General features: G+C 44.7%; 1 protein-coding gene across 3 annotated transcripts in view; it reads right to left on the reverse strand.

Moving 5' to 3' along the window:
* The window catches only part of SUSD4 (sushi domain containing 4), a 74,414-nt gene extending 53,917 nt beyond the window's left edge, over positions 1–20,497 (reverse strand). The window contains exons 1-2 of one of the 3 annotated variants that reach the window (XM_055725866.1): positions 20,337–20,497; positions 19,898–20,053 (exon numbers count right to left, since the gene is read on the reverse strand). In XM_055725866.1, the coding sequence (XP_055581841.1) occupies positions 19,898–20,018 (121 nt within the window). In that variant the 5' untranslated portion in view covers positions 20,019–20,053; positions 20,337–20,497. Of the gene's footprint in view, positions 1–19,897; positions 20,107–20,185; positions 20,211–20,336 lie in introns of those variants that run through there. The other 2 variants (XM_055725867.1, XM_055725869.1) reach the window with 2 other exon arrangements.
* Positions 20,498–25,233: the final 4,736 nt, after the last annotated feature.

Raw genomic sequence — 25,233 nt, forward strand, 5'->3', positions numbered from 1 at the left:
GATATAAAGAGGGTTAGTCTTCAAGAGGCACTCAAAACAAAGAATAGCTTAAGTTTTGAGGAAGTTTTCAAAAAAAAAAAAAAAAAAGTGCTCTATTTCAGGTATTTCAGAATTTAAATCTTTAATATCTCATCAACTCCAGACCCATTATACAAGGCAGAACTTTCCAGAGTTAGAAACAGATCAGAAAGAAACCAGATGTGTGAATGACCATTTATAAAACCAAAATGTTGTATAAAATACATACAGGGCATTAAGGAAACTGAGGCAGGAGACCACCTTCACTAATCTCTTCAGCCTACACAGACACATGCCCAAAGGATGAAACTATCATCCTCCACATGTTATATCTATGCTGTACCGCTATAAGTTCGAAACAGTCAGATCTTTTGCCTGAGGAGTCTTCCCAGCTGTCAGTGCTAACGCATCACTGAAAGATCATATATATCCATTGCAAAACTGAATAGGAAAGTATTTGATCACAATTACTTCAGCTATTTATTCCTCCAGCTTTCAAACATGAAGCCACAGCTTTCCACCCTTGAAATAAACTCATCCTGCAGGGGGGATACAGGTGGGGTTCTCGCCACTGTGTCCCAGTGAACTGAGGTGAACAGAGACATCTCAGCTGCTTCTGTACGAGCAGCCCGATGTGCAGTGGAATCGCAGTGGCTCAGTTCACGTGAGGTAGACTACAGACAGGCAATGGCTTTATTTCACACAGCTGCTTTTTGATGTGGGCATACAAGCTGTAGAAGAAGACTAAGCCAAGACTATGGCCACTGATTCCAAGGGTACCTGTCGGCCCAAGCAGAAGCCATGTGGCGAGGCCACAGCAGGGACAGCATCTGTGAGCAAGAGTGGTGACCACTTCAGAATGAGAGGAATGCTCTCCTTCATGTACAGAAGACACACTCACGTAGGCTTTGAACAAGGGAGACATGTTCATCCTAAATAATCAGTCTTAAGAACTGTCACCTGCCCTGGTGGAGTGGATAGAAAATCCATCCTTAAATAAATATATCTTGTTTGATTTAAGAAATCGCTGACTCCAGCAAATGCTTGAGTATATATTTACATGAAGAACTGAAGAATGCGTAGGTAGAATACAATATTCCACTCCATTCCAGAAGTACGCTGCATGAAAACCCCTCACACCCAAGCCTGGAGCAATGTTAAGATTATTTCACTGCCTACTAAAAACTTGCAATTTTGCTATTAAACTTGACATTTGGAGCAAGATCCATTAATCGTCTAACAAGAGGTGAATCTACTCATACGGCACATTTGTTTTCGGTAGCAAGGGATACATGACCTCACCCAGAGGCTGTGGTAGAGGTTCTCAGTTCAGACTCAGTACCCAGAGCACAAAGTCAAGAGTCAGGAGCTGGACTCAAAAGCAAGAGGACGACATTAAGAGCCCTACAAGACGACACAGGCACTGCCCTTGTTTAGCAGGCACCCAGGTCTGTGAGCAATTCTGCAGACAGAAGTGAACTGTGTGGCTGAAGAGAAGGGAAGTCCTCTCACAGGCTTGGCTAGGGGGATCAGACTGTAGCCCTGATGTGGAGTTCCAGTTCCTAAAATGTATATACACTTAGAAACCTTTTTATCTTAGTTCATTCAACTTGTAGCATATACAGCATTATCTACTGACAAATAGCCTTTATAACATATAGGCACAGGAGAACGTTTACTAACAAACTGTCAGATTTAATATTTTCCTGGTTGTAGCTGACTCATTATGCAACTTGAATTTTATATTTAAATACAGTGCGTGTGGACAGTGTGTCTCTTGGTATTTGCTTTGGTTTTTTTAAATATCTTAAGTGAAGAATGTTCTTCTGTACAAACCAAAGATGTTGAACGCAGTAAGCTACTGTCAGCCTTAAAATACATACTAACTTTTCTAACTGCTGTATTGCATAAATAGGTATTTAGAGTCTGTTTAAAAGCAGATTATTTATATAACAGTTCATAACAAACCCTGTAGCAACAGTACCATTTTCATGCAAATTTGTACTGAATGTCTTTCTAAAATATACTCCTTTTATCTAATATTCTTATACAAAGGTAAAACAGTTCAGCAAACAGAGCACTATTTAGCTATGTAGTTTTTCATCTACACAAATTCTGATCAACACCAATTTTGTAAATACAACAGGCCAAATTCAGCTGTGTTATAAATCCAGAGCTGTCAGAGTATTCTGTAATTAATATTTCCTGCCTTTGCAGAACACTGGGTAGATGGTCACATTTTAGAGATTTCAGCACAATGGCCAGAAATCATTCCCCACAAGCAGTGCCATATGATTAAGGTGTCTCAGGTCAGGATCCAGTTTCGAAAGATGGTACACAATCACAACTTTCATGGACTTCTACTAGAAAATTGGGGTAGATCACCTCTGAAAATGAAGTCCTTTGATTAAACCAGTGCTCTCCAGTGCTCCTTTTGAAGTTAATAACGTTTGATCTTGGAATGTCACCTCATGTGTCAGGGCTCAGCCCCAGGCAAAGGTTTTACATTAAATGGGAAAATAAATGCTTAGAGGACAAACTCTGGAACCTAAAAGAAACGCAAGCCATCAGTTTTCCAAATAAACTGCAGTGACAAATACCCTTCAGAGACCAAGGGTCTCCCCTGCTCAGTTTTACGAGTTACAGGATCAGGTAGGGCAGAAAAATTTTGCTGTGTTGACGTTAGCCTACTACAGCTGAAATCTCTTAAACAGAAATACCTGTTTCTAAATTGGCGTTAAGAAAATTGAAAAGTGAGCTAAATTCTATGTTTTAAAATGTTTCAATGTCTATACAGTATCTCTAGAAGTATGAACCTGCAAGGAAAATGTGGAAACTGAATTCCTCTACTGAATGGCAACATTTTACTTCTGATGCAATCCAAAGCATAACTCCTGTGGTCTTCACAGAACCAGGTAACATTAAGAAAATACATAGGAGAGGCCACAGCAGCAGCCTTGTGTGACGACTGGCAAGGTGTAAAACTCTCAGGGGCAGGAGAGCAATTCACTCTCTTTGCCTGTTCAGTCCTGGCTTTTCCTTCAAAACTGACAGCAGTTATTAGGAATTAGTGCCAAGTGAGCCAGGGCTATGAGACGCATAAGAGTACAGTAAGAGAAGGTCTTCAGGTGAAAGCAGCTTCAGATTTGGAGCTAACAACTGGTGACCTATTGAAGGAAGGAGAATTGATGATCAAATACAAATCCCTGTTGTACTCAGCCCACTTGAATGTACAACCATTCAATATTCTTTTTTGATTCTTTTTACACGTCATCTTTTCAAACCCCTGCTCCTATTTCTGGCTGCATAACTTTGCATTCTGTATTACACGTATAAAAACCAGGATTATTGTGTACAAGTATATTTTTTCCTCAAGCAATGCATAAAGGAGTGGGCGTTCACATATGTGTAAGGCATATGTGTGAGCATTCATCCATATTAACATTTTTGGGTTTGTCATTGGCTAGGTCTATACGCAAGTAATTAAAAGACAGGTTGAGACACAACAAAGAAATCTGTCCCATCTGCAAAATTGAATCAATCATGTGCTGTCAACAGAGATTTAGTTCACAAAGAGCCTGAGTCTTACAACACACTATTGCCTTAAAGGCCACGCTGTTAAGGAAAATTACATAAATTAAGCCATTTCTCACCACAGTATTACAATCTTTATTTAAATGTCTAGCAGAGGAACAAACAAACAAAAAATGTAGCTGTCAAAAAATGTCAGCATCCAGGTGTGTAACTCAATGACCACTGCTACAACCAAGGTGGGGCTGTGAGCCTTTCTGCAACTAGCCTTGCATGTCAGGGGTACCACCTTGTGGCTTTTTTCCTGCCAGCTCAGTTTTTTTGCATCCAAGCAGTGTATTGCAGTTGACACAATTTCTTTTCTCTAAAGAGCAGAGAGAACAGAAATCTTCTGAGTTTTGCTTCTCTGTCTGCTCAGGGGAGCTGAGAAAGCCAGGAGAACAGATGGGCAAAGTAGCATGTGCAAAAGTATCTCTGAACCCAGCAAGTCACTCAACAGAAGACCTAGGAGGGACACTTCACTTCAGCTGTCACATTCCCTAGGGTAGCAGATAACATTTTTGGTGATTTTTCTTTTTGTTGTGTTTGGTGGGTTTTTTTAAAGACAGGCATTTTAATATATTAAGCTTAAAATGATAATATCTGTGGGACTTTTGGCATTGACAGCATTCTATTAGTCCAAGAAACCAAAAGGCTCTGTCCACTGGGTCACAATTCAGGACCTCCCAGAAAAGAACTTGGAATATGGTGTCACTACAGAGCTGCCCAATTCCGTTAATAGAAATCACTACAATTAGCATGTGGAGGGTACAACTGAGCTGTGTTCCCACCGTAGCACTTTATTTCCTGACTCTGGGTAGCTCCACACAAGAAAAAAGATTTACATCCTAGCAGCATTTAACACCCACGGACCCTGACAGATTTAGCAAGAGGTACAGTGATTCAGTACACAGAGGATAGATTAAAAATAGTGACGTTGTAGCTAAATTGCCTCCACTGTGTCTCTAAACACCGACAACTGCAAAGCAGCCACTTATGGTACTTGAAAAATATCTGTGCAATTGCAATTGCATATCTGCAAGTGAAGGTCATGAAGCATCCCCTGGACACGAACACAGCAAAGCTAGGAAAAAGACAACGCAGCCAAAAAGCCCAATTGTGAAGGTAGTTACTGAACAAACCCAGTATTTCTTATTCCATGCATTACAGCTTTAGAAAGGAACGAGTCAAAAAAGAAAAAAAAAGCACGGAGAGGCATAGCGTGAGCTCAGTGGTATCACTGTGCCCCGGGATATCGTATAATGGATACAGAAGAGCTCAAATATACAGAGGGACTGACTCTACTTCCACTATCTGCAATCAGTATGTTTGTTCTGGGACAAAACAAACATCCATAATCAATATGGAAGGAATGCTGGACTGTGCCTCATATACTTGAGCAATTGATCAAGAAATAATTCACCCCTGTGCAAAGCTCACCCTTGTAATTCTGGCAAGGTCAGTGTCACTTCAGGTTATCAGCAGCTGAAAGTGCTAGCTAAGTTAAAACTGCCTAGAGCAAGCTTTAAACTTACGTACTCGACTTCTTTGACAAAATGCCTGTGTCTTTCTTTATCTGAGCTTACAATCCCCTGATAACGCAAAGCATGTTCTTCCCCAGTATTCCTTATTCTCTACCCTTACTTCCCTTTTGGCTCAGATAAATCTCCCATATGTAGCAGAATGACGCTTGATTACAGAGAACATACTAGTATCACTCAGTTGACATTCACCATCATATGTCCTTCTTAAGAAATAATTCAACTTAGATTTAAATATTGGTAAGGTTTTTTTCCAGGAAGAGGTTTCTTTATGCACAGTCTCCCACTGTGGTTTAAAAAATATATCTTCTCCTCAACTTAATGTAGAAGCTGTAACTTCCTTATCAAATATGCTGCATCACCATGATGAGCTATAGTCTAGGACCCAAACCCCATGTAATCTGAATGCAGGTTTCTGCTTTGGTCATACTCCTAGCAAGTATCCCAAAGGCAGGAGCATCCCTCTGCTCTCTCCTGCACCTTCACAGTAGCTCAGAGCCCTTGTTTCACTGAAAGTGTACAGACTTCAAATTTATTTCAGTGCCCAAGCCAATTCTAAAGCTGTTCTTAACCTCCGACGTCACTTAACTGCTCTTTTAAGATGTAAGCATGTTTTTTTCTTTCAAATCTGACAGTATCACCTTTACTTAGAAGTTCCATGTTAGAAACTGGAACTGCTTGCATGCCACAGGGGATTTTAATGACGGGTTTATTTCCCAGGTAAGCTGGTGGGAATGCAGAGGCCATGCAACCTGCTAGGCTTTGCAGCACTCTACGAGACTAGGAGCAAAAGCTTTCAGAAATCAGTGTCATTTCCCAAAATGAATCTGGATCCGTTATCTCACAGGAAAATGTGATTCTTCCTTTATTGTATCAGTACTACCAAACATTTCACCTCTGAAAATTGCTCTTTAAGCATAAAATTATTAGCATTCTGAAGGGAAATGGAGGAAACATTTATGCTTTGACTAGCACAAACCCAATCCAGAGACTTCCATGTTGCTGTTTCAGTTAAATCAGTTTGGTTTTCTACCTCAGCTGTTTCTAGCAATAGTTCCAAGTTGCAAAGTCCTTAGAATTACTAAGCAAGGACCTGTACCATACAAGAATAGCAGAGAGCCATTCTCTCAAGGAGTGAGCCTATTATGAAACAAAACTGAACAGATGCATGGCATCTTGCAGAAGTCTGATTAAAAACAGAAACATGAAGGTTAAAGCTCTCAGCAATATCAGATTGTTCAACAAAAGACGCAGCTGGTATGGCAAGATGAACCTTTGCTCCACTGTTTCCCCTTCAGAGCTAAAAATAATAGTGAGTCACGCCAGTAGCAGTGTTGCTATTTAGCTTTACAAATTCAGGTCATTAGGCTTATATGTACAGAATCATTCCCTTCCTACCATGGATCATGAAATGACAGCAGGGACATGAGCACGCTGGAACTGGGTACTGACCAGCCCTTGTAAGGGCTCAGTAAGAGAGTTCAGGAATAAACAAAATTCATTCAGTGAAGTTCAGTAACAGAATCAAGACTGAAATTGCCATTACAACTAAGAAGAAAAGGAAAGCTATACATAAACCTCTGAATAGCACATCCCCTGATCCTTTCTTCCCCCCCTGTGGTTTGGGGTTTTTTTCTGTCTGTTTTTAGTATTTCAGATGAAGGCAAATGGTTATAAAGTGTTCATGAAGGTATTTTTTAAAAGCTAGCTGATCTAGACAGGTAGACCAGATGATCTGTAGAAAGCAGCACATAAGCCTCATTACAAAATAAACAAATTAAACATTTTTTAAGAGCCTTGCAGCTTCCCAGAGAATCTCCCAGAAAAGGCACCAGTCCACCTGCAAGTACTTTTAAAAACAGGTCAGAGGAGGAGGTAAGTATGGACTGACAAGGCTGTAAGGGAGCAAGAATGAGTGGTCTGCAGATGCTGAAAGGAGAGGCTGTATATCCAACAGAAGGACCAGCATCATCTTGTGTTCTAGAAATACGTGATTTTCTTCCTCCCTGCATGTAGACTGAGGCGAGACACTGTTTCTGAACTGTTTCATAAGGCCCAATCTCTTAATCTCATACAACCTCCACTCAGCCCTACCTCCTTCACTCCCAAGGTCAAGTGCAGGAGATAAAACAGAGGATCCACATTTGCTCTTGTAGGAAATTTGGCAGCACTGCTGGTGATCAGAGCCCCCAGGGCTTGAACAACTGCCTCAGGGTGAGAAAGGAAAATCAGGAGAAATGGAGAGCTGATGAACAGGAAAATCCCTACACCATCCTGTTTCCAAAGACATTTGGATCAGGGAAAAAACAGCAAACAGTATTTCCAAACCAACAAATATCAGTATCATGTTAACATTCACAGTAAGCTGCCAGTCGTGTTGGCTCCTGAAACCCTGCTGCAGCTCCCTGAACCGCTTTGGCTTTGTACTTCAGAGGAGATTTTATGATAACAGAATCACTTGACTGCAAAGACAGAAAAAATTGGCATATGGAAAATATTTTTTTCTAACAATATATGTATAGATACACTAGATTTTTTTCCTCTCCATCAAAACAACTGAAGAATAAAACTGAGATTACATATGGCAAAAAGTGACCTTAAACAGCAAATGCTAAGATGACTACTACGCACTTACAACTGGGAGCTATTACATTGTTTCCTTGGAAAAAATAATTATCAGAGCTCAGATCAGATTTATAACTATTTCCTCTGAAAGTCTGCATTTTTAAATCACAGCTTCAAACAGGCCAGAACAGCAGATGTAATGAATCACTTACCTGCGATACTAATGCACTGCGGCAAAATCCCTTTAGCTGACATAATCCTGAGCTACTTTACATAAGTTCCCCCTTACATTGTTTTTATATCCTAATAATGTTAGCATTCTAAAAAAAAAAAGTTTTACATACAATTTTTTTCAGTCTGCTTTATCAAGTTACGCGGCCTGGCCAACACGCTAACTTTCTGAACTGCATAGATCTACTTCCTCGGAATACAAGGTTTCTCAGTCTGCCTGTTGGAAGAACCAACAAAACTCTACCACATGCAGAACCCAGAGATAAAAAATGCACCCATTAGTAGCATCCAGGAAACACCTTCTGTCACATCAAGGCTACTGCAAAAAGGCATCTTTCATCCTGGTTTTGACAAAATTCCTCTCCCCACTGTGAATGCAATTTATGTGATGGATTTCTCTTTGAAATGAGGAATGAAGTCCTTCTCTGTAATGTTACTGTATATGAAATAAAAATGAAATAGAATCTAAATATACCCAACACTATTCTGCTCTCCATCCCTCACATGAATCCAATATCTTTCTTGCACCCAAACAGAAGCATTAGAGGGAACACTCATCCATTTTGCAGTGTAAAAAGCAACCTTGTAAATGTTAAGAACAAGCATAAGAACCTTGAAATGACTGTCATTGAGAGTAGTATATTTCTTACAATTCCCTTGCTGGGGTTTGTTTTAGGTTCTTACTCTTATTCAGCATATAATGCTCACATATATCTACCTACATACCTGCCTATCCATCTATCCATCTATCCATCTATCATCTCTCTATCCATCTCCACATAAGATTAATAAAGGCATGCTTAAGTGCACTAGTGCATGAGTGCAAAGATAGTTATGTACCACTCCCTCATCCCTCCTTTATAACCAGATGTCCCTGCTAGTCCATGGGTCCTTTCGTGCAATTTACAGCTGGCGTGCAGTGGTGTGTCCCGTCATGATGCAGTTTCAAAGAGACTGTAGGTATAATGGAGTTGGGCTTCATTATGTACATTTTGCAATAATTCATATACTTTGTTTGGTCAGTATTTTCACTGAGCTATCCCCTTTGGACTAAAATATTCTAGCCTCTGCAAACCAGCCTAGTGTTGACAAAATCAGTCCTAGACTGCACCCTTCTTGTGCTGGTCTCCAAGACAGACCCACTGACTGAGGGCAACAGTGACAGATGACGCACGGGCTAGCAACAGTGCATGGCTCTGCTAGATTTGAAAGATGGACTCTTCGATCTGGGCAACCATTTCTGAGTGTCATTATTCCAAAACAGAAGGGAGCTAAAGCCTGAAACAACCACCCCACTCTTTGGGACATGAATCATATAGCAGAGAGAGAGGGAGAGTTTTAAAACGTGGGTACTGCACTGGGAAAGGTATCTGAATGCTGTCAAAAAAACAGACTACAGCCATATAATTTGCATAGGAGCACACAAGACATAAAAGAGGGGTGTAATCATGCTAAGGTGTGTAAATTAAGGATTTTGTTGCTTCTGGTAAACCTACACCACTGATGATTCTAGACAGAAATTGGGTTGGTTTGTTTTGTTTCTTGCCTGCTGGTGTGATTGAATCGCTTGCTGAGGAGCTCAAAGGGAGGTGGACCACCAGGCGACTGCAGCTGGGCTAGCTGCAGCCACGGCCAGTGAGAGGGCTGTGCTGCCACAACCATGTCACACACAGCTCCAGATCACCCCAGTAACTCCAGGTGGTATTAATCGGGAGTTGCATTTAAAGAAAAGAGAGGCTGTACCTTCCATACGACTTCCCTGGCCTCACAGAAGAACCTCAGGTCTCAGAGAAGAGAGCAAAAAAGGGCTGCAAAAAAGAGAGCATGTGCTTGTATGAGCCAGTGATGGGAAGAACTGCCCAGGATGATTCTCTCCGAAGCTAAGAAGGGATAGAGCGGGAGTTAGTGTTGCAGCCGCAGCAGCGTGGTGCTCCCCCAGAATGGCTGTGACTGTATTTCTGGGGGTCATGGTCCTCCTTTAGAGGAGAGGAGGATGTTCTGCATTTTACAAGACCAAGACAAACATCTGCGTATTCTCATTTTTACTATTGCTCATGATAACACCATTTTATCTTAATTCCTTCAAGATTACTGCAAAGCTGGTAATTGCAATCAAGCTATTTTATAAGTCCAATTTACAGGAGACCAAATTATTTATTATTTATTTTCGGTTCTAAGTGGATCATTTGTGTTTTCTCAGAGTAATATGATGTGTACAAAATATCCCTAAAAATGTCAACTAAGTGGGGAGATACACAAAAATTACTGTCTCGTAAGTACCTATGGCTTTCAGAATAGAAATCATTGTTACACAAACACAGGAATAGCATGGTAGGCTTACACAAAGCATTAGAAATAGATTAAAGACATACTCTATGCCATGAAGTTCCTACAGCTAAAAGATTTACTGAAGCAAGTAGTCCTGTTGACTTCAAAACCCACATCATCTCAGTCCTCCTCTTGCTAATTCAGCTCTTAGCATTGCTTTAACATCTCAGACTTCCATTTTAGCCTAAACAAGCAACTACTCCCCATACACCCTCTGATATCCCCACCTCTCCCTGTACCTCTCCAGATTCCCAAATGACACAATCTTTCCGGATAATCACCATCAGCACACATTGTACTGGGAACGAAACACAGGCACTGGAGGTGACGGCTCTAAGTAGCTGCCTCTAAAAATTCCAGTTAAAATTGTTTATTTGCAAACACACATTGGATGTCTTAAGCTACTGACTGGCTTTTGTGTAGATCTGATCTATTACCACGGGGCTATTCAGTATATACAACTTCACTCAATCTACAGAAGTAAAATACAAATTCACTTGGGTGCAATTTACTGTGGCAATAACCATACTGTTTACATCATGATCAAGTACAAAGAGTTGGTCTAATATCCCCAAGGAGAACAGGCTGTGTAAATAAGCATCTTTTATAGGAGGGCTCTGAGATTTATTCCCGATTCTTTCCGTTGTGACTTTGGAAAATCCTTGCAAGCCCTTCCAAACTAGTAAGGCAAAACTGACCTTTTTGATAGCTGCTGGTAGATCTGATCTTGTGTTAAATAGAAACTCAGCTGCAACCTTAACTAGGAAAACTAAGTTCCACCATGAAGAATCACAACAGCTCCTTCTATGCTGGTAGCAACCTATGAACATAGGGCAGTTACAGCTAAACCTCAACTCCCAGACTGTTAACTGGTATCTAACTTTTCAGAGACACTTTGCTGGGCTGGAGCAGCCAGGACCTTCCCGCCCTGACCCAGGGAAGTGGCAGCAGCAGTCAGGATGGCCAAAGACAGCACTGGTGGATCTGCACTGACAGGAGCACAGTGGAGGAAGGAACACCTGGGAATCCCACACTGGAGATTAAAATCCTCAGGGCTCTGTTTCAGCAAAGAAGATTCAAATTAGACTTGAGAAGAATCCTTTGAATGGTTAAAGTGGTGAAGCACTGGGATAGGTACTCATAGGGATTTATGATAGGGAGCCTGTAGAGTTTCCAGCATGAAGCCTTGAATGATAACTTCCCTGAGGTATGTATGTGGGTCCTGTTCCGGGCAGGAGGATGAACTACAGGTGCTTCTGAGGTCTTTCCCTGTCCTGTTTCTGTGACTCCGCTCTCAGGTCTATTGTTCCACCTCCAGGAAGATGGAAATGAATTTTTTGTTCCACAGTTTTTCAGTGTACGCATCCACTGGTGCTAATGACAAGAAGTGAGAACAGGACGCCACGTTTACAGGCCTCCCCTTCTGAGCACCTTCTCCTCCCAACACACAGGGGAGCTTTTGTCTGGAATCCCTATGGTGCCCTCCAGTCTCCTGACAGATCAACAACCAGGCACGCTGCTCTTCTTCTGCAGTACCAAAAAGGAAGATCTGAAGGCTTTGCATTTTCAAAGACAACTTCTTTTTTTTTTAGTGTATTCTCTAGGTCTCCAGGATGGGAGTCTGGTGAAATAACGATTCCCCTGATTCATGTGCATGCTGTATCCTGCTTTTTCTTTAGCAGTGTATAAGAGTGTATTTTTAGGACACTATCTCATGATAACCTTGATAACTCGACTTCTACATACTCTAACCCTTAGTAACCTAACCTATTTTCTTTTTCAGTCTACGGTAAGCCCTGTCTCCTCTTTTCAGTTTCCAAGCAAACTTTTTTTTTTTTCTTTTCCAGATTTTGTGAATTTTTACTAAGTGCAGAATTTGGCTTTACATGCTTCCCAGCTCTGAATTTTGCACTGCTTCACCACAAGCAAATAAAAGAGTAAGGAAACAGACATTATAGCTATTTCATCCTTCTATGTCTTTTACATGACACCTTTTGTTTTCAAGAACAACCAGTTGTAAGCTGAACTAATTTTTTACAGGAGCAACAATACATTCACTGAGTTCTATAATGCGATGGGCAGTATAAGGCAATGGCACGCATGCTGCAGTCTGCACGGAGCCACCTGGTCATGCCATGCTCTTCTCCTCTCTAACTGCTTAAATATGTTAGAATTAATTAAAAATCACATGCAATACTTTTCTAATGTTGCCCTTTCATGTAAACTGTGATCACAAACCACATGATCAAGCGAGGCAGAAATATCATTCCTGTTAGTACATGCTTTGCACTAGTAGAAACTGCATGATACCTTTTTTCAGGGCTCAACCTCAACTTATAACATTTTCTTATTTTTTTTATTATTCAGAACAAAGATGTTTTCAGTGTCTGGAAAAATGCCATGTGCTATCTCAGACACAAAGGAGTCAGGCAAATAAACCACACTGGAAAAACTCCCTCTGTGATTTGCTTAAGTAGCAATTTATGTGAATAGGAAATCTGCTGCTCATTTCAGTTAGAAGACAGCCACAGCCAAAAAATCCTATTATAAAAGCCCTATCATACAAATGTGGATTAGGAATTTCCCTCAATTCTATTTACAGAAGTAAGTGCTGGACAAAGATCCAGAGGATCTCTTCCTCATCTATGGCAAGATCTTTCTTATGTGAAACGTTTCTTTAAGCCATTTAACCTTTCCATAGTCATCTCCCCATCTATGAAGAGACATAATAAAAATCATTTTCCTTTATAAAGTTCTTTGAACTCTATGGATGAGAAGGGCTATATTGAAAAGTCACATTTTGTCACTATTGTTATTATTAACCTAACTCAAGCAAGAATATTTGTCAGATTAGAGGTTTAATGAGATATGCTTATCAAAAATCGAGTAGTTACACTGGCAGAAAAGCCCCATACACTACTTTCTAAAGTTGGTCACACCGACAAAATCACAGCTTGTTTCATATAGAAATGTTCCTGATAAGTTCTGGAACTTCCATACAGAGCAAAAGCTTTGTATAATCCCTTAATAACGAGCAGAAGAGCAATCCGGGATGGACACTACCCAATTTAAAAGTTGATATGATTCAGGGGTCACCCATCACGAGTGTGAAAACACGTCCGACACATTTTCCCCGCAGGAGCTCAGTGAGCACAGATGGCACCAACCACCGCTTCCACTGTTTTCACTACGCGCAGAAAGAAACACCCCACTTCGGATAAATCCCATCAGCAGCCCAGCTGTTCAGGAAGAGCCTTTGGGAGCCCCCTCTGAAAAACAGGAGGCCAAACGTGGTGTCGACAGAAGCAATGGGGTATGATAGTCAGAAGGGAAGCGTGGATGTTAAAAAATGCTGCTATAAACCGCTCCACTGTGAAACCTGGTAGATGCTCAGCCTGTAATTGGATTCATAACACTGTGCTTGCGCCACGTCGAAGAAACTAGCTGAGAAGATGTAAAACCAAGTGAGGAGATGTTGTTTTCACAGCTAAATTGCTGAATTCGGTAAGATACATGGTTCCCTTAATATGTTAGCAAAGCAAATTTTTACACTTACTGAATCAAATTGTACATAATACACCACTTTATCCCTCAAGCTCATTTTCTGACTAAGTTATGTTCACCGCTAAGTGCAGCCCAGTTTTTCACTGACATTTGCACTGGCATATAGCAAATACGAATTCGGGCTACACTTTGTTGTCCTTTTCATGCCTAAAACCTCACTGAAATGCACAGCACAACTGCCAGGTTTTCTACTTTTAATAACGTGTATTTCATTGTGGAAAAAAAAAAAAAAGAATCGCAATCAGAGGTAGTCAATATTTGGAAAAAATTGGTACATGATCAATGCTGTAGAAAAAAAATCTGTGAGAAGCTGTAAAAGTCAAAAAAGATAACAACTTTGTAATTCTGCTAAGAACATTTAATTATTAATCCACACAACAACAACAAAACTCATTAATTTTAAAGAATCTTCTACTTTGGTAAACTTTAGTTTATACTTTTATAAAATCCCCATCTCTCACTCCTGTAACATTTTCTTTGGGAGGTTCTCAAACTACCTCATAACATGCCTGTGAAATACATAGCTTATCTAGTTTAAAGATGAGAAAATCAAGCAAAGCCTAATTAATTAATTCTTCTAAAGTTGTAATCATCCCTAATAAGAGATCAAAGATACTCTACTGTAATTCTGGGAGTAAGGGAGCAAAACAGAGAAGCAAAGTTAACCTCAGTCTGTGAATCCCATGGTAAATCAGGGATAAACCTCCTTCTTGCAGGGTACCAAGAAACCAATTTAAAATTAACAAATATGCCCACCTCTCACAAGGCTGTAGGCAGAAGGATGTGCCACCAAGATAATCTATGAGCTGCCATCCTATGATGTCGCTGGCCGTGCCACGTGCAATCAGAATGGCTGCAAAATGGTAGTTAACTGCTAACTTACGTCTGCAGAGAGGGGAACGGAGGTTCTGTGAGGCAGATCTGGGATTGAGAGTAAGATCGTGTCATGGTGGGAAAACCTTTTCCTTCCATAATACCGAGCTTCTCCAGTAAGCTGGAGGTTAAAAACAATCCTGCAAAATGACTGATGACTTCATCAAACGTACAGAGAACTCGAGGCCGAAACGTCTATTTTGCTTGACAAGCGAAACAGACACACTGAGAGGGAGTGAGTAAAATACATTAACTACAGGCTTAGCGACAGGGTATCAGAAAACATTTTGATTTTTCAGAAAACCTTCTTTATAATCTCAAAAGGGTATGCAAGACAGTTAGGGGGAACCTTAGGCTGCCTTCTCTCACCAAGAGAGAACAACCGCAGGATGACAAGAAATAAACCCTTTAGCGGGCCCGCATCATCAGCACATGCAAAAACCTGTGCTACCCCAAGAAAACAAGTCCACCATGCTCAGAAACCTGAGGGATGTGTGTTTGGTAGCCACTACACCCAAAAGTAGCGGCTTGATACTATGACCAAGGGATAAGCAAGACTTCAATCAAATGCAATAAAATCACAGAGCAGTAAAAATTCAGCTTTGGTCTAAAAAAAACCCACACCACTATTCTGCATGGTATCACTAACATTCATAAAATTGTTGAATCATGGAATCATTTAGGTTGGAAAAGACCTTTAAGATCATCGAGTCCAACCGTTAACCCAGCACTGCCAAGCCCACCACTAAATCATGTCCCTAAGCACCGCATCTACAGGTTTTTTAAACACTTCCAGGGATGGTGACTCCATGACCTCCCTGGGCAGCCTGTTCCAGTGGCTGACCACCCTTTCAGTGAAGAAATTTTCCTAATATCCAACCTACACCTCCCCTGGCACAACTTGAGGCTGTTTCCTCTTGTCCAAGTATAATGTTTGAAGGCTTCACAACATGACAGATTTATTTGCCGTCACACATGACGTATACTACTTCCCATCTTAAAAGCACCCACCGATGCGCAGGGGTGTTGTCTGCAGAACATGTGACCAGGGAAACCCAGCAAATCAAAGCAGTAACACAGGATGGGAACAACAAGGTAGCAGCCCTGCAGGAAAAAGCCTGGGAGCTACAGGGAATCAGAAGCTGAATAGAAACCAGCAGCATCACACAATGGCAGCAAAGGTACCCAGGAGGCCCGAGTAGGAGCAGAGCCTCTAAGGCACGGGCAGCTACCCCTCAGCAACGTTCAGTGCTGGAGAGGCTGCTGGGCAGCACGTTCCACAGGGACATGACTCCATGGGAGCAAGCTCATGGTCTGGATGACCGGCAATCTAGAAAGTATGATAGGGAAGTCTGGAGAAACTGGGTCCACATTTCTGCAGCAGAAGACCAAAAAGATGGAAGAGAACACAAGACAGCCAGAAAGCTGAGGAGCAGCGGCTCTGCGGAATGTCTGCCGTGAACAAGATGGGAAAAAGCAGACTTAAACCGCAGCAAGGATGCTTCAGGTTAGCCTTAGGAAAAACTTTCTAGTGTAAAGGCTGATGAAGCACCAGCAGAGGTGCTTAAAGGAGAGGTGGAGACTTCTTAAGAAGAAGATTAAAGAAACAATTTGCCAGAAGAACAGCCCCTGGCCCCATCCAAGCCTACAGAGATGCATGTTGCAGCCCTGAGCTTCTCCCTGGGGCTGAGCAGAAGGCACTGCAGAAGAACAGAGCTCACCCAGCTGACCTAGGACAATAAAGCAGACGCTCACCCCGAAGATGGTGGGGTACAATGACAAAATTCTAAGGCCACACAACAAACCTCAAAAGCAGAAGCTTACTGAACTTTTTTCTCCCTCTCCTTTTAGATTACACACAGACACATATTTTAATATAATTCTAGGAATTTGAAATATACGAAAAAATATATTCTTACCGCTACTATCTCCAAACAACAGGTTTCACAGTGATCTCTCTACAACATCTTAAAACTCTGAAATAACTTGTCATCAGCTCTATCCACTTGCACATTTCACTTTCACTCTTACTAGTCTTTCCAGCCTGTTCCTATTTTCCTATTTTCTTTCTGGTTTTCGTCCCTTCGCTACAAAAAAGACACTGAGAGGCTGGATTGTGTCCAGAGCCAGGCGTGGGCTGGGGAAGGGGCTGGGGCACAATCCTGTGGGGAGTGGCGGGGGGAGCTGGGGGTGCTCAGCCTGGAGAGGAGGGGGCTGGGGGGGGCTGATCGCTCTCCACAACCTCCAGAAGGGATCTGTGGGCAGGGGGAATCAGTCTCTTCTCCAGGTAACAAGCGACAGGACGAGAGGAAAACAGCCTCAAGTTGCTCCAGGGGAGGTTTAGGGATATTAGGAAAAATTTCTCCATCCAAAGCGTGGTCAGGCATTGGAACAGAATGCCCAGGGAGATGGCAGAGTCACCATCCCTGGGGGTGCAGATGTGGCACTTAGGGACATGGTTTAAGGGGGCCTTGGCAATCCTGCTTTAACCATTGGACTCGGTGATCTTAAAGGTCCTTTCCAACCTACATGATTCTATGATTCTATAAACAAAAGATGACTAGATGAAAGCCGCAAGCTGAGGTATGAGAAATTTACTTTATCTTCGGTATCAGCAGAGTTAAATACATCAGGGAGGAATGAGCTATATTGATAGCTGAAAGGTTTGTTCATTTGAGTTCACTTCTACAGCAAATTTTCTGCTAGATCCACTTTTGAGACAGTCAGAATGTAATAAACAGTTACTCTCTGTAGGGTTACTGACAGGAAAAAAAAAAGAGTTATAAGTAGTATTGATTTGGGGTGAAATGGTAGAACGTGACAATCAATAAAGCTTAGTCAGATATAAAATAGAAGGAGTCACACAAGTCATGACAGGATTATTACAGGAGCCAAATCCTGGGATAAGCTAAGGAAAGGAGGAAGCTATAAATGGGATCCAAGATGTAAGCTGTGGATTGCTTTACAGAAAAAAATAACCCTAAACTATTCATTTTCATTTTTTTAATATGTAAGATAGTTTTTATTTCAGTATATTGTCACTGCTGTTTTTCTAAAGCTTTTGTAACAAATTCTTTCCACCTCCATAGTATTTTCATTAAATGTCATCAAAGCTCTTTTCAAATCTCTGAGAGAAGTGTGATTATCCTTATTTAACAGATAATGAGAAGATAGAAAGAGATTGGGACTACATTTTGCAAAGCAGTCAGTAATGCCGGGTGCCTTCTGTCTGGATACACAAACCCACAAAACCAGAGTCCTACAGAAACAGAATTTTCAAAGGACCCAGGAAACCACAACTTTGGCTGATGTCAACAGCTGCTTATGACTTCTCAAACTCTGGGTCAGAGAGTGGGGAGTCAAAAGCTGAGCCTTCCCAGCAAGCTGCGTAAGCACAGTGAGCTCGCTCACAGATACAACACAGCCTAAAACAGGGGAGATCCCAATTTACAGTCCTCTGTTCTAATTACAAAGCTCATTATTTTTACCACTCGCATGACTCAGGGCAAAAAAAAAACCCCAGCAACCCTACATTCACACCACACGAAAGATCTGTACATTTACCGGTATTTACATAGTGCCTGACTTTCGAACATAACCACACTGGAAAATAATAGCAATAATAAATTAAGACCAGCAATGAACATTTTTCACTGGTTATTTTACCTATGCACAACCGTTCAGTGTCTTGCCTTTTCCTAGACTCTGGACCAAAAAAAACCCAACTTGAAAGATCCTAAAATGCCTTACAAATGGAATTTGATACAGAATTAGTTATACTACCAAGGTGAAAGGCAACAGTGCTAATAACGATCAACATCACACAAGAATATATTGCCGGCTGAGATGAAAACTACTACATTCAAGGGAGACATAAACCATATTTTGAAAAACCCCTTGCACTAATCAGCTAAATAAATGCCGACATTCAAACTGTGGGATATCCGCAGCCTCAGGGAGGAGGGGGCCTTGGAACAGCCTCATTTTTATGAATGGAGCCAGAAGAAGGAGGTTAGAGGACAGGAGCTCACACAACTCCGATTGCGGGGAAGGCACAGGACAGGGGGAATGGCATCACCACACTGAAACGCGAGCTGGCCGGGAAACCAAGGGTAACGCAGTTGCAGGAAAAAAAGCCATTGATTTCTAAAGAAGGATTCGTAAGAGACTGCAACAGTTTAAAAGCTTGTTTAGCTGGAATCACATTTGCAGTCAGGGGACTTCTATTGGAAAACGGCATTATCTGTCTCCGGACAGAAAACTGGGACTGAATCACATCGGGAGGAGGATGGACAAGACGACCTTTCGAGGTCCTCTCCAGCCGTATTTCTGTAAGTCTGCGTTCAGCAACAGAAAACACATCTGGATCGGAGCTGCTTGGGCTTAGGCATTCAAGTTAGAAAATTTTGGCGTAAGTCTTTGGCACGAGATAAAGCCCAGGCAATTTTTATATTGGACTCCGTCTACCATCAGTGATGCAATTCAATCATAAAATGGCTTATTCCCCCAACACAAATAGATAATACCGTGCCAGAGCAGAAATGTGAAGCTGCTCTCATTATCACAGCTAAGTTCATTTTACAGCAAAGCAGTTTACTTTAAGACTTTTTCCAGCAATTCAAGTCTAATTACAGAATCCATTTAAAGCAATTTTGTAATTAAATGTACCTGCTGAAAATATCTCACAGGCTTAATAATTTCAGACGATAGTATAAAAATGTAATTAAAATGAAAAAGGCCAAATAAGGCTGTGTCGCATGAGGAGAGTGCTGAAGGACGTTGCATTTGCGGACCCAAACCTCCTGCCCCCTCCCCGCATTTCTGCCTCCCCTGGCTGAGGGGGATGTGGCACCAAGAGGGACCCGAGAGGTGGCCGAGCGGCCCCCGGGGGGGTGGGGGGAAGAGAGGCGCTTTTTTTTCTGTAATTAAAAAATTGACGCCTTTTCAAAATCATGCCGTACTTACATAAAGGTACTGCTGCCTAGCAGGGGCCGGGATGGGGCTCGCTCCTCCCGGGGGTCCCCCCGCGGGGGGCCGGAGCGGCGGGGGGCGGGGGGGCAGGACGGAGCGGCGGTTCGCGCCCCTCGCAGGAGGAAGTTTCCCCGCTCCCCCCTCCCCGGGGCCGGGGCTGCGGGGGCGGCAGGGGGGGTGGCTCGGCCCCGGGGGCCGGGCGGAGGAGGGGGCCGGGGCCGGGGCCCCTCACTCACCGCCCGCCGCCGGCCCCGGGCCGAGGCTCAGCGCCAGCTGCAGCCAGAGCGCTGCGGCCAGCGCCCGCCGCCGCGCCGCCGGGAGGGCACCGCCGCCGCTCGCCTGCTTCCCATGACACATCTTCTGCCCGCCAAAGGCATCCGGTTCGCCGCCGCCTGCAACGAGAGAGCCGCTCCGCCTCGCCGCTGCCCGGGGCGCAGCGCCGGCTCCGCGGGTCGCCCCCGCCGCCCGCCGCGCGGCTGCCCCCGCACCGCCCCCGCCCGCCCCCCGCCCGCCGCCGCTGCTACCTGCGGGGGCCCCCCCCCCCGCCAGCGCCGGCGGGCACCTCCGCGGCTGCAGCCGCCGCCTCCGCCGCTGCGGCTCGGCAGCCTGCCGGGGCCGGGCGGGCGCGCACACGCGGGCACACAGGCGCGCACACGCGGGCACGGCCGGCCCTACCTGCGAGGGGGGCAGCGGGGAGCCGCAGCGCGCACCTGCCCGGCCCGCCCGGCCGCGGAGCCCAGCGCCGCCGCGGGGAGCCCTGCGCTGCGGGACCGCCGGCGCCCAGCGGCAGCGCGGGCAGCCCCGCCGCGGCGCACACGCATGGCAGCCGCGGGCAGGGCTGCGGCGCCCCGCCGCGCTCGGCGCGGCTCGGGACGGGACGACAGGGAGCGGGGCCCCGGCGGGCGGCAGCCCGGGCGGGGGGGGCCTCTCAGTGCTCCGCTCCGGGGGGTCCCGAACACTTGCAAGGGCAGAGGAAGGCGAAGTTAAGGCGGGCGCGCCGGGCTGGCCCCGCTTGGTTTCACTTCAAAGGGGGGTCCCGGCGGGCAGCGCTGAGGGACCAACTTGATGGTGCCCCGGTGCTTCCTCAGGCAGCGATACCGTTAGAGGCAGAGGCGAGACACTGCTCAGCCAGGCCGACGGCAGCGAGACTCAGCTCAGCCAGGCCGACGGCAGTGCCGCATCATTCCCAGCCGAGGGGGTGCGAAGGTGCATCACGGAGCGCTCCCGCCCACCCGTGGGGGCACTGGCACGCCCGGGCCTGCCGCTGAAGCCATGTGCCTTGGGAAGAGCTCCCAGCTGGATTCAGTCAGTCTGTGACATTCAGTGCCATGGATCACCGAATCGGAGACACTGCCTCGTGGCTTACCCGGCTCCGTGTTTCCCGGTGCCCTCCCAGCGCACGACGTTACGGGTACTGTCCCCCCACGCTCCGCGGGGTGCAGGCCTTCCCTTGCTCTGAGGTGCCGGGCGCTGTCCCCTTGCTCCAAAATGGCGGACGGTGTCCTCTGGCTGAGGAGGCCGCAGAGCCGGTGTTTGTGAAGCAGGCGAAGGCGCACAGCATGCTCCTGGGACGCAGTGAGGGGCAGAGAACCTGGGACAAGAAAAGACACATTTGTGACAGAAAAAAAAAAAAGCTGGGGCCCGGTGGCAGCCCGGGCCCAAAGGTGTGCAGGCTCCTACTCACAGCATGTGGCCATAGCACACTCTGAAGCTGCAAAGTTAATAGTCGATACTGGTGAAGGTACACGGACAGCTGGAGCTGCTTTCAGGCATCTCAGCTACCTGATGCTGTCTCCTCCAAGTTAAAACTTAAGGCTGTTCAAAAGGGGCTTTAGCTCAAATCGGTGCATCAGGTAGCAGTTCACAGAGCAGTCCAGGAAGCGTAAATCTCTACGTCTATACTCTCACCTGGGGAAAATGGGCATCTCATAGTGAAGTACAGGTCCTCCATTAAGATGGGAAAAGCATGTGGCCAATTTTCAGCTAAGAGAATGTTTACCTCTGAGATACCTTTGATGCTCCTTTTAAAAAATGAAAATCTGGAAACTATAGAGCCTTTTCACCCAAGCATCCTTTCACCTCCCCAGTCAGCCCGACGAGGGAGTTCAGGTTAGTAATAGCTCTCTCAAGCCAGGCAAATACAACACAGGCACAATTATGTGACAGAGATGGTTCTTCTAAGGCAATAAGCTGTTGGCTACTACAAGTAGTAGGACAGTGCAATAATGCAGCAATTCCTGTTATCTGTAATAGAAAGATCTTTATTTTTATGTCACTGGTTTGATAGCTTTAGCTTCTGAAAACAAAACGGCAGAAGATAATGCCCCCAGCTGAGCTAGCTCTGTTCCTGTTCTGCACCCATTAAAATGCAAAGTGCTGGACGCAAAGCCTGCCTTCGGCATGGATGGGGGCATTGCACCTCGATACATACTGCCCTGACTGAGGAGGAAGAGACGAATTAAATAGTGTCTGTTGGTGTGGATAGGTCCTACTTAACCTTTTCTGCCATTTACTCCTGTCCCCATATGTGTGCAGCTGTGCTTCTGACACCGTTCGGCCTGAGGAGGGACAACCAAGTGCTCCATCAGCCACCCAGGCGAGTGGGGGTATAACCGCTCCCAGCAGCACTAGGAAATTAACGTTCACTTGTGCAGCAGCTCTTCTTTAAAATCTTACTGAATTGTGAAAATTTACCTCTTGCCGAGCAGTGCATGGATGTAGAATGCAAGATGGTGGCAGCAGCCAGAGGCCTGGGGCGACTGACCCCCAGTGGGTGAGGGAGTTTGGCAGGCATCCCCGCCAGCCAAGAGCAGGAAAGGGCTCCTGCAGCCCAGGAAAGCCCAAACTGAGTGAGGAGCAGCAAGAGCTGGAGGAGGATGGTGCCTGAGGCAAGCCCGACTGCAGACAGGCAGAGGGGAAGGAGCTGCTCTGCTTTGGCTTGGACTTTGTTTCTGGAAGGGGTAGATTGCCTGAAGGGCTACAACAGCTCAGTGACCAAAACTGACATCTGTAATCAATTTTAGTGCATCCTTCTGAGCTGGTGGGCCCAGAGCAGTGATCAACGGGCTGGACCTGAAGGTCTGAGCTGCTGTTGCACAGCACAAACTGCAATACAGGAGGATTTGTCCCCTGACAATCCCCCCCCCCGCCCCCCCCGCCCAGTGTCTCACAGTCACAGATTCTGTGATTTTTGTGCCTTCACACATTCATTCACCCCTCCACTACTTACTTAAGCAAGTTTATAGCCGTGCCTCAAACTTGTAGGGCCTAACCCTGAATTGCCTCTGATGGGGATAACACCTCACCAGCACTGGCACAGATGGGCTGGAAACAAGTCAGACAGATGACATGACATTTTTTTTTCTCCATATGTCCTCACAGAGCTGCCTCCATGTCCCTGCACTGCTGCTGCAGCTAAAAATGCCTCTTATTAGCAGCCAACCCCAGAACGGAGACGAAAAGCTCCAGCCGCTCATCTGTGCCCACCAGAAGCAGGTTCCCATTGTTTGGGCACATAAATATTGAGGCAGTGCTGGTAGTGGGGGGAGATCTCTGCTTCCTTGCAGTGGGTTGTGGGTGCTGCCATGTGGTGAGAGGCATTTCTGGCTGGCTTCACCCTCGTCGGAGGGAGAGGGCTTCAGCTCCCCTCCAGCTGGTGTGCACAGCAGGCTCCTGGCTGCCTCTAGCAGGCGTAGGGTGGGCATCCCAGCTAGTTTCTGGCTGTTTGTGGGTTTACAGCTTACCTTCTCCTGGAGCTTCATAATCTTCTTCATGAGTAAAACACTGTGCTTATATTTGAAGTTACAGGATTGTATTTTCGTCTTGCCGTACACACTCATCTATTTCATTCTCTTATTTTTATCTTCCCATACATACTTATTTATTTGATTAACTTATTCTGAGATCCATACCGGATAAAAGGCTAGATTGAAAAATGCAGCTATGTGCGTCCAACCCAAAAAGTGGTCCCTCGCTCCAAACCAGGTGACAAGAGCAGTAACATTGACTCTGCTCAGAACTAGAGAACATGACGACCATGCCCACCCTATGCAGCATTTGGCCCTGAGTCCTTAATACAATACAATAGTTTCCTCTGCGCATGAAGGTGTATGAAGTGCCGTTCAAAGCATCCAAGGCAAAGCGGGATCCTGTGACATCGCCAGCCTGAGTGGTGCTCTTGCAGTGTGAACCTGATGGTCAGTGCTCGTGCCCGTGGCATGGGAAAGTACTTAAGGATGCTCAAGGATGCAAAGCCAGGACAAAAGGGGGACAGGAGGAGCCAAATGTGGTGTAGTCTTGTTCACACTGCTTATTGGGAAGGTGCCTGGACTAAATTATTTCGGGAACCGCAAACAATTATTTTGTGAAAGGGGATAAATTTGTTCACTCCAAAAAAGGAGATAGGGAATGAATTAACGTGAGTGGAGAGTGGACAATGTTGAACCAAGACCTGTGAGTGAAAACAGGGCAGACGCACCCAAAGAGCTGCTCAGTATCTAAGGTAGGCGTCAGATGGACAGGAATCTTTTTAGTCCAAATTTGCAATTTCTCCCATAACTGGAACAGCTGTTTCCTAGCCTGGAATACACCCAGATTCATTTGGTTCTTCCCTTTTTACCAGAAGTGTTTGGACACCCACTATTGCAGATATCCCAGCCGTGTCCCATGGTCAGCAGTTCAAGACCCTGAGCTTGCCCTGGACCAGGAGACACACATGGGGCTGTGTGTGACCTACACAGTCAGGGCACTCAATGCCAACCAGCTTGGGCTTTCCACGGAGCAAACTGTGCAAGCTGGGTCAGAGTAATGTGGTTCTGCCCACGTCTGCTGGACAACAGAGCAGTTGGACCTGCCACCCAGGAGCTGGGAAACCAAATTCCTTGGTCTGAAGGAACTAAAATGTTGCTTTCGTCAGTGAACAGACACTACAGACACTGAAGCTACATCTATGTAAGTACATTTAACAGTTCTAGTACACCAGACCTAATTTCTCTGTATTGTTAAATTGTTACCACAGCATTAGTCTGCACTGCCTAACATTCTGGTTGGCCTCAGTGCATGAGAGAGGTTGTGGGCACCTTTAATTTGCTATCAAAAATGTAATGCAACAGGTTGGCTACTGTGTCTTTATGTGATTAAGTGTTTGGGTTTTTTTATTTATCCCATTAAAATATTCCTTCTTCTGCTCACAAGCAAGGTCAGAAGGAATTGTCCCAGTGATGTGGCTGCTTCATCCTTTAGTTAGATTCCAGCAAGGGTGAAAAGGATGTAGCTGTGATTGTAGCTGAGGGTATTGAGAAAACTTATTTGTGGTGGTGTGAGACTGTAAAAAGGACACTAGGGCAGGTTAGTGACAGTTGAATGAGTATAGGGGTGGTCAGTCCATGGGGAAAAGAACAGCTTAACACAGAAGTCTGCAATTAATTATTTTTAAATATAAAATGGTAATGACTAGCATTGATATTTGGCTGGCAGAACAACGTTCCACGCTGTAAGTACATATTGTTGCGATGCATCCTCCAGATCTCCTGGGCACAGACCAGCTTCCTTTTTCATCGGCCACAGGAAGAAC

Source organism: Falco cherrug, chromosome 13 (genome assembly GCF_023634085.1).
Source record: "Falco cherrug isolate bFalChe1 chromosome 13, bFalChe1.pri, whole genome shotgun sequence".
Lineage (NCBI taxonomy): Eukaryota > Metazoa > Chordata > Aves > Falconiformes > Falconidae > Falco > Falco cherrug.